General features: G+C 48.3%; 1 protein-coding gene across 1 annotated transcript in view; it reads left to right on the top strand.

Moving 5' to 3' along the window:
- The window catches only part of LOC105517764 (chromosome unknown open reading frame, human C10orf99), a 12,138-nt gene extending 7,789 nt beyond the window's left edge, over positions 1 to 4,349 (top strand). The window contains exon 3 of the mRNA XM_011950430.1: positions 3,757 to 4,349. Within this exon, the coding sequence (XP_011805820.1) occupies positions 3,757 to 3,842 (86 nt within the window). The 3' untranslated portion in view covers positions 3,843 to 4,349. The remainder of the gene's footprint in view (positions 1 to 3,756) is intronic.
- Positions 4,350 to 9,202: the final 4,853 nt, after the last annotated feature.

The raw sequence follows: 9,202 nt of genomic DNA, 5'->3' as shown, positions 1-9,202 counted from the left end.
GTGGCACAATCATAGCTCACTGCAGCCTCAAATTCCTGGGCTCCAGTGATCCTCCCTCTTCAGCCTCCCCAGTAGCTGGGACTACAGATGCATGCTATCACACTCAGCTAACTTTTTTATTTTTGCAGAGACAGGGTCTTACTATGCTGCCCAGGCTGGTCTCGAACTCCTAGCCTCAAGCAACCCTCCTGCCTTGTCCTCCCAAAGTGTTTAAATTACTGGGATTACAGACTTGAGCCACTGCATCTGGCCCGGTTTTTTTAAAAGGAAGTTTCAATGTGCTGACTCTGTTGGCTCTTTACGGGCATCAAGCACTAGCCGCAAGCCCAGGGGCTGCTCAGGCTTAAGCCGGGGTCAGAATGATGGCTGTGAAGGCCCCACCAGCCAGGAAGTGCTATGGTCCTGAAGCCTCAGTCAGGCCACCTTCCTTCTATGCATCCTGGGCCTGTTATGCCCAGACCGCTTATTCCCCAGAGAAGACCACCAGAGTCTGGAGTCAAAGCCAAGCGGCAAGGATCTTTATTACAGGTTCGAACCTGGAACTTCCTCACTAGTCATGAGACGAGCGGGAAAGTTCCTTAACTGGGCTCCAGACAGCATTTTTATAGTCAGGGGTAAACAGGTACAGAGTCATAGGGGATTTTGTACACATCAGACTTAGGATTGGCTGACATTTGAACAAGGTGATTTGGCTGATTATGATCGGTTCCCGCCATTTCTGGTATTTTGGTTACATTTTGAAACACTGATGACGTTTATCAGGGGCTTGCAGGGTAGGGGTAGGGTAAGGGTAGGGCTTGTTTTCCCAGTCTGCTCACCCGGTCTGTTCTGCTTTCTAGATTCCTGGAATTGTTTGCCTAAGTTAGTTCGGGAGTTGTTTTGCAGCCCTGGTCCCTGCTGTCCTGGTCCCTTTCATTTCCCCCTCTCACAGGTAACTGGGAGTCCAATCCTGGACCCCGAGTTATTACAGTGTAGCCTCTTCTTCAGGGTGAGGAAGAGGTTGGTAATGGTTACGGAGGACCACTGTGAGGAAGCTATTTGGGAAGACTGGGAGGTCCTGAGGGAAGCCTGGAGCCTGAGAGGCTGCCTAGGTCCTGAGAGCTCCATGCCACCTCCCTGTTTTTGAAACCCAGCAAAATGGCTGAGCACCTAGTGGGAGACTCAGGCTGGAAGGGGCACAGAGAGGTCCCTCCCTCGCCATAGGGTTGTCTCTGCCTTCAGGAAGGGGCTCAGACTGCATGGACAAATGTTACCCATTGAGGACATGAGGTTTTCAGCAACAACGATATCAGGATGGACATGAGTGCCCAGAAAATAGACCCTTGAAAGGAGGAGGTGAAGAGGACTGGCAGCCCATCCTGCCCAGTGGCTCATTCAGAGGGGCCTCAGACCCATGGTCTCGCTCCTTGTGATTATATCTGTTAGCCATAGCTGCAGAACAACCCACTCCCAATTTTAGTGACCCAAAGCAGTATTTATTATTTTCCATGAGTTTACAGGTCAGCTGGGTATTTCTTCTAGTCTTGGCTGGACTCAGTCTTCTAAGATTTGGATAGGCAGCTCTACTGATCTTGGCTGGGTGTCTCATATTTTTGGTGTCTTTGAGTGTAGAATGGTCTTGGTTGGAACAACTAGCCTCTCCTCCATGTGGTCTTCCATGCTCCCTGCAGGAATGTTCACATGGTGTCTGTAGAGTTCCACTTATATAAATGGAAACACGTAAGGCCTCTTGAGATATGGGCTCTGAACTTCCTGCCTTCACCTCTACCACATTCACTCTGGCCAAAGCAAGTTTCAAGGCCAGTCCAGATTTTAGGAGCAGGCAAATAGACTCCATATCATGATGGGAGAAACTGCAAAGGAGAGACGGAGAATTGCAACCATATTTGCAACCAGTCAACCACAAAATTTATTGTAAGAGCCAGAGAAGATAGTCTTGGGATCTGAGGTGAGGAAAGGAGGTGGAGGAGGATCAGGGGTCAGGAAATCATGTGTTTCCACCAGAAATGCTGGTGGAAAATACTCATGAAATGATATTAATGGAAAAGAGTAAGTTATGCTATATATTACTAAGATTATCACTCTGGGAAGATCAAAGCACTTACCAATAGAAAAAAAAAAACAGAAAAACACACCAATATTATCACTTATTTGTGGTTAAGACATGAGTGGATGGATGAATTATAATTAAATGTATTTCTTTGTATAGCTAGTGCTTATATTGCGATTACTAAGTGTGGCACTTACATCCGCTAGCTCATTTGATCCTTACAATAATCCTAAAAGTTAGACACTATTACTCTTCTCACTTCTACAAATGAGGGACTGAAGCACACAAAGGTTAAGTAACTTGTTGCAGGTCCCACAGCCAGGAAATAAGTGATAGATCCAGGCTTTGAATTCAAATAATCTGGTTCTCTTCAGATTTCATGATCTTACCACACCACATTGCATATAGTAATAATCTGAAAACAGAAGGAGAAAAAAATAATCTCATGGTCATAACTTAGTAACCCTTCTCATTCATTTATGTGTTCTTTGCTTTCCGTACAAACATGTTTACCTGGTTTTATTTTTAATTAATTATATCTCATTTTTTCATTTTTAAATTTAAGTCCGAAGCATTTTTCCTCTTGTTGCTACGCGGTGGTCATAACCACAGGGTTTTGTCCCCATGAAATATTTCCATCCTCATGAATTATCATTAATTTTTTATTTTATTATTTATTTATTTATTGAGACAAGGTTTCACTTTGTCACCCAGGCTGGAGTGCAGTGGCTCAATCGTGGCTCACCACAGCCTCAACCTCCCAGGCTCAGGTGATCCTCCCACCTCAGCCTCCTAAGTAGCTAGGACCTCGGGTGTGCACCACCATGCCCGGCAAATTTTTGTATTTTTGGTAGAGACGGGGTTTCATCATGTTGTGCAGGCTGTTCTTGAACCCCAGGGCTTAAGTGATCCACTCGTCTCAGCCTCCTGAAGTGCTAAGATTACGGGTGTGAGCCACTGCGCCTGGCCAAATTATCATTACTAATGAACAAGTTCTCTATTATAGGATATTCAGATTGTTTCCAGGCATTTTTTTTCTGCAATTAAAAACAAAACTATGGACCAGGCATGGTGGCTCATGCCTGTAATCCCAGTACTTTGGGAGCCTGAGGCAGGAGGACAGCTTGAGGCCAGGAGTTCGTGACTAGGCTATGCAACATAACGAGACTCCTATCTCTCTTAAAAAAAAAAAAAAAAAAAAAAAACTATAAAGAATAGTTCAATGCACACAGCTTTTTCTTTCTTGTGGATGATTCCTCCCATAAATGGGACTGGTGTGTCAAAAGATGCAAATGTAGTTTTGGGACACATTGCCTGGCATGTGCCATCTGGAAGGAGACAGCCGGGGGCCCAAGCGCACACATCCATGTGCAGACCCTCCTACCAGAGTCATTAGAAACAGGCCTCCCAGACCCGAGGTTCTTAGGTGGGCTCCACTTAGGATCAGCCACCTTCTCTTCATCTTCTAGCAATCAATTAGATTCCCTTTTATGGGACTGAAATAACCTGGGCTGGTCATGTTTGCCATGGAAAGCCACTTCTAGGCCTCTAGGGAAAAGGATAAGATCTAATTCTTGCTTTGATTTTTTTAAAAATGTGTTTGAAAATGCATCTTAATTGTGTTTTCCTCTCTCTCCCCCCAACCTGGCTCTGACCTTGCCACCTTCCTGTCCTTGTCCCTCTTGTCTGCTCATTGCTCCTCCCAGGACATCATGTGAGACTCTGCAAACCATGCAAGCTTGAGCCACAGCCCCGCCCTTGGGTGGTGCCTGGGGCACTCCCACAGGTGTAGCACTCCCAAAGCAAGACTCTAGACAGCGGAGACCCTCACACCTGGCACCTGAGGTACCCAGCAGCCTCCTGTCTCCCCTTTCAGCCTTCACAGCAGTGAGCTGCAATGTTAGAGGGCTTCATCTTGGGCTGCAAGGACCCTGGGAAAGTTCAAGAACTCCATGTCCTTGTCTCAATTGTGCCATCAACTTTCAGAGCTATCATGAGCCAACCTCAACCACAGGGCCTCAGTCGCCACCATGTGGGTCTCTCCAGTGCAAACAGCCAAGCATGACTGGTCACAGCTACAAATCCAGAGACCATCAATCCTGCTAGGGTGCAGGGTAGCAAGCACCCAAGGGTGGCTGACTAAGACTGCAGAGTCTGCCTCCATCTTCAGCCTCCTGGCATGTAACCACCAGCATCCAGTGACCCCCCAAGGAATCCTTTCCTAGCCTCCCGACATGAGTCTGCTGGAAAGAACACCCAAACAAACAAGTAATAAATAAATCAATCAACTCAATGCAGACACATCCTTGTTTGACAAGGTCAGTGATAGAGCCTGAGGCACAACTTTCTGCTAGAACAAACCTGTCCCTAAAGCCTTCCCTGCAGGCCACTCTTGGCCACAACACAATGTAACTATGTGAGGAGCAGGGACAGAGGCCCTGGGTCCGGCACATCAGGGCTGGAAGCTCTGCCCTGCTGAGGGTGTTTTGTGTGAGCTGAGCATGTTGGGTCTTTTTTAGAAAACTGAGATTACAGAACCTACTCAGAGGGCAAATAGCCGGGTGTGAAATGCCCACAAAGGGCCTGGCACACAGAGGGACTTGGTTCAGGGAAATCCTTGCTTCTCCTTCCCCATCCTGGGGGAGGGTGTTTATGCCCACGGTGAACACAGTGCTGCAGGGCTGAGGCTCAGAGAGCACAGATGGCTCAGGTCTGAGCAGCTTATCTCTCAACAAAGCTCCCTTCTAATCCGATTCTCACAACAAGGTTGGAAGCTCCATCGCTGCACCCTCCACAGCCGTGTAGGAGAACGCCAGGCCCTCTCTGGGCTGATGGGCAGAGGTTCCCTGGCCCAGGGCTCTGGGCACCGTGGTACCCAGGGCAAATCAGAGTCTGTCTTGTCACAGGCCCCACTTTTCACATCCCTTCCATATGTTCCACTCTCAGGCTCACTCATTCACTCATTCGTTCCCAGGCTCTGCAGTGCTGTGTTCACTGCGGGCATAAACACCCCTTCACGTGGAGCAGGGGAGGCGGGGACTTCCCTGAACCCAGCCCTTCTGTGCTCCAGGCCCTTTGCTGCACTTCACACCTGCCTACTTGCCCTCTGAGCAGGTCCTCTAATCTCCGTGTTCATCTGTCCCGGGGTAGTAATTGTCAGGCCCTGAGCTGGGTTCTGAGGCTTGGAGATGAACAAATATGGTCTCTGATGTCTGAGAGGCAATCATTGTTCCACAAAGTTGTGGGCACCCAGGTAAGAACGGAGGGCTAGGACTGCAGGAGAAGGAGTGGAAGATGAGAGGGAATGCAAAGACTGCTCAAACTTAGCAGAAGCCAGCCAGAGAAGGGGCACAGGGTGTGTGTGTGTGTGTGTGTGTGTGTGTGGTGTGCAGAGGGGTGTGGAGGACGTGGGAGGTGTAGGGGGGTTTGTGTGGTGTATGTAGCGAATGGTGTGTGTGTATGGTGTGCAATGTGTATGTGAGATGTGTATGTGAGGGTATAGGATGTGTATATGTGATGTGTGTGTGATGTGTGGTGTGTGTGTGACAGTATGGACTTTGTACTACGTGTGCAATATGTATGTCTAGCATGTGTGTAGTTTATACAGTGTGTGTGATGTGTGTTGTGGATGTGTGGTAGATGGTGGATGTGTGGTTTGCAGTATGTATGGTATGTGTGCATGTGGCATGTGCGATATGTGGTGTATGTGTGTAATGTGTTGTGTGTGGTGTGTGTGATATGTGGTGTATGGTTGTATGTGTGGTATGTGTTTGTGATGTGTATGATGTGTGGTGTGTGTGATGCATTTGTATGGTATGTGGTTTGTGTGTGGGTTATTTGTGTGTGTGTGTACAGTGTGTGGTGTTTGTGTGATGCATGTGTGTGTTGGGGCATGTGGTTTGTGTGTGTGTGTGGTGTATGTGTGCTGTATGGTGGAGGTGTGGTTTGTGGATATTGTTTGTGGTATGTATGGTGTGTGTGTGGCATGTGTGATGTGTGGTGTGTGTGGTGTATGTGTGTAATGTGTGTGGTGTGTTGTGTGCATTGTGTGATGCCATGTGTGATATGTGGTGTGTGGTTGTGTGTGTGATGCATTTGTGTGGTGTGTTTGTGTGTGCGGTGTCCGTGTGATTGTGTGTGTGTGTGTTGGAGTGTGTGGTGAGGGGTGTGTGTGTGGTATGTGTGTGTGTATTGGGGTGAAGTAAGGATGCAGCAAGGGCCAGGCAGGAAGCATGAGTGTTGAAGGAGAAGTCAGCAACTGGACAGCAGCATCAGGACAAAAGAGAAGCAGAGGGTTCAGCAGGGGCCTACAGAAGGGCCTGGAAAGTTCTCAGTGTTTGGGGTTTATCTTGAGAGCAGTGAAGAACCAGAGATTCAGTAAGCAGGAGAGAATGCCATGAGAGAGGGCCATTAAGAGACAGAAGGAAGGGAGCTGAGGCAGGGGTGGCAAGTGCGGCACCAAGGGCCAAGGTTGGGGCGTTCAGAACAGCAGTGGAGAGGCTTTGGAGATGTGTTAGCTGTGGGGCTAACAGGTCCACAGTGGCGACTCCGTGCTGTGTCAGACCCTCACCAGGAACTCCTTTGGCATCACCTAGCAGCAATGCAAGAGCTGGCCATTTCTGTGTCCTTCTCCTCTCCCTTCTCTCTTCTCCACCCCAAGCCCAAAAAGTAAAGAAAAAAGCCACACACAAAAAAATTAAACACGTGTGCTGGAGAGTCAACCAAAAGGAAGACTCAAAGGCCGTGTGCCCCACTGATGAGCTGACCTCCTTCTGGGAACCATGGAGAGGAAGAGGAGCAAGAGTTCTCGAAGCCTCAGCCTCTGTGTGGGGTGCAGGTGAGGAAGACCAGATATTTAACACACACAAATAAGAGGAAGACACAGCCTGGCCTGTGGGAAAGAAGGAGCACCTACTCTGAGGGCCAGGATTGCAGGGTCATGGCTGTGAGCCACTCACCGTGAAATGGTGCTGCAAAGAGGCTGGCCTTGGACCGTATGGGCTGTATGAGCATTGACCCCAAGACCCCAAGAGGCCCTCAAGGGACACCAGCCCCTCAAAAACAGCCTAGGTCAAAGGTGAGAACATAAAAAGAGCAGAGGACCCTGCACCTGCTCCACCCCAGCCTGTCCTATCTGTCCTTCTGAGGAGGGACGGAAAGCCTGTGACGGGTTCCCAGGCCAACAGAGATGCTCATGCAGAGCTAGAGGTCTGTGGCTCCTTGGGAGCAGGTACTGCTTCCCTCAGAAATACCAAAAACTTTCCTTCCCACTCTCACTGACCACCTTCAAAACTTGCAACATGCAGCCAGGCACGGTGGCTCACGCCTGTAATCCCAGCACTTTGGGAGGCTGAGGTGGGCAGATTATGAGTTCAGGAGATAAAGACCATCCTGGCTAACACGGTGAAACCCTGTCTCTACTAAAAATACAAAAAATTAGCCAGGCGTGGTGGCGGGTGCCTGTAGTCCCAGCTACTCAGGGGGAGGGTGAGGCAAGAGAATAGCAGGAACCCGGGAGGTGGAGCTTGCAGTGAGCCGAGATCACACCAATGCACTGCCTTCTGGGTGACAAAGCAAGACTCCGGTTCAAAAAAAAAAAAACTTGCAACATACACTTTTAAACTTTCTCAGCAACTGCTTGAACCCGGGAGGCGGAGGTTGCAGTGAGCTGAGATCACACTGTTGCACTCCAGCCTGGACAACAGAGAAAGACTCCTTCTCAGAATAAATAAATAAGTAACTTTCTCAGCAGTGGAAGAATTTCGCTCTCAAAGGGAGGTTGAGACTAAAGGTAAATTCTTGTGAATAACATTTTTCCAGCTTGGAGAGAAAACCCAAACATCTGGAAGTGGCTTTAAAATAATAAAACTGGAATTCTTATGTTGCCCTGGTTGACTCTTGAAGAATCTAGACCAGTTTGCAGGTTACAGTACCACCAACAGAGGAAGTGTACCGTCTCCATGGCAACTAAAGGGGTCCATATTCCCTGAAAGGGTGGGACACCTCTGTAATTGATAGAGCATGAGCTTCAAAATCAGATTTGGGCTCATATGATGGCTCTGTCATACACCCACTTTGTGACATTGGGGAGGTCAGATAACCTCTCAGAGTTTCTCCCCATCTGTAAAATGAGGCTAAAACTGTCTATTGCACCTCCCAGCTCATCTCTGGGCAAATAGCCCATGGTAAACCACCTTCTGGAGCCCTGCAGGAGGCATACCCTGGCCAGTTAATGCTCACACAGTGACTCCCCTTACTGACTCCGCAGCATTTTCCCTGCTTTGGGAGCACAGGTGTGTCCAGGGCTCAAGTCTGGTCTCCCCAGCCGTGGCTGGAACTTGCCCATTTACTAGGAGCCTGGTAACATGTAGGTGGCTCTAGAAGCAATGAGCAGACTCATGCTATCAACAGCTCCATCTCAGGAAGAGGTCTTTGGCACTCATTTGCTCTTTAACCTCAGTTAAACTACACTGCCCCTCAGGACATGCAAAGTTCAACCAGAATGTGGGGGATGGTGTCAAATTCTAAGATGTCCGCTCTAAGAAGTCCCTTTCCACATTAAATGCAAGAATTTCAACTCAATGTTTAAATATGCTGTGAATGTAAACATTTATATATGTGCCATAGTCTCCACCACTCCCTATTGCCTTTCACCCAGCCATTTCACACATTTCCATTTCCTGCCTGGTTCAGCAGGGATTTTCAATGTATACCCCTGGCTGCTCCACTCTGCCAATTTATGGATGGATGGATAAGGAGCATGACAAAGGCCACGACCAGGAACCAACGCTTATGACATTGTCAGATGCCTCTTCATTCATTCATTCATTCATTCATTCATTCATTCAATGTTCCTCTATTTGGCCGGACGCAGTGGCTCACCCCTTTAATCCCAGCACTTTGGGAGGCTGAGGTGGGTGGATCACTTGAGGTCAGGAGTTCAAGATCAGCCTGGCCAACATGGCGAAATCCCATCTCTACTAAAAATACAAAAAAATTAGCCAGTCGTGGTGGCACACAGTTAGGTGGGCGGATCACTTGAGGTCAGGAGTTCAAGATCAGCCTGGACAACATGGCGAAATCCCATCTCTACTAAAAATACAAAAAAATTAGCCAGTCGTGGTGGCACACAGTTACTTGGGAGGCAGAGGT

This window comes from Colobus angolensis, unplaced genomic scaffold, assembly GCF_000951035.1.
Source record: "Colobus angolensis palliatus isolate OR3802 unplaced genomic scaffold, Cang.pa_1.0 Scaffold307, whole genome shotgun sequence".
NCBI lineage: Eukaryota > Metazoa > Chordata > Mammalia > Primates > Cercopithecidae > Colobus > Colobus angolensis.
Note: the sequence above shows the minus strand (reverse complement) of the source record. Positions and strands in the feature narration are given on the sequence as shown.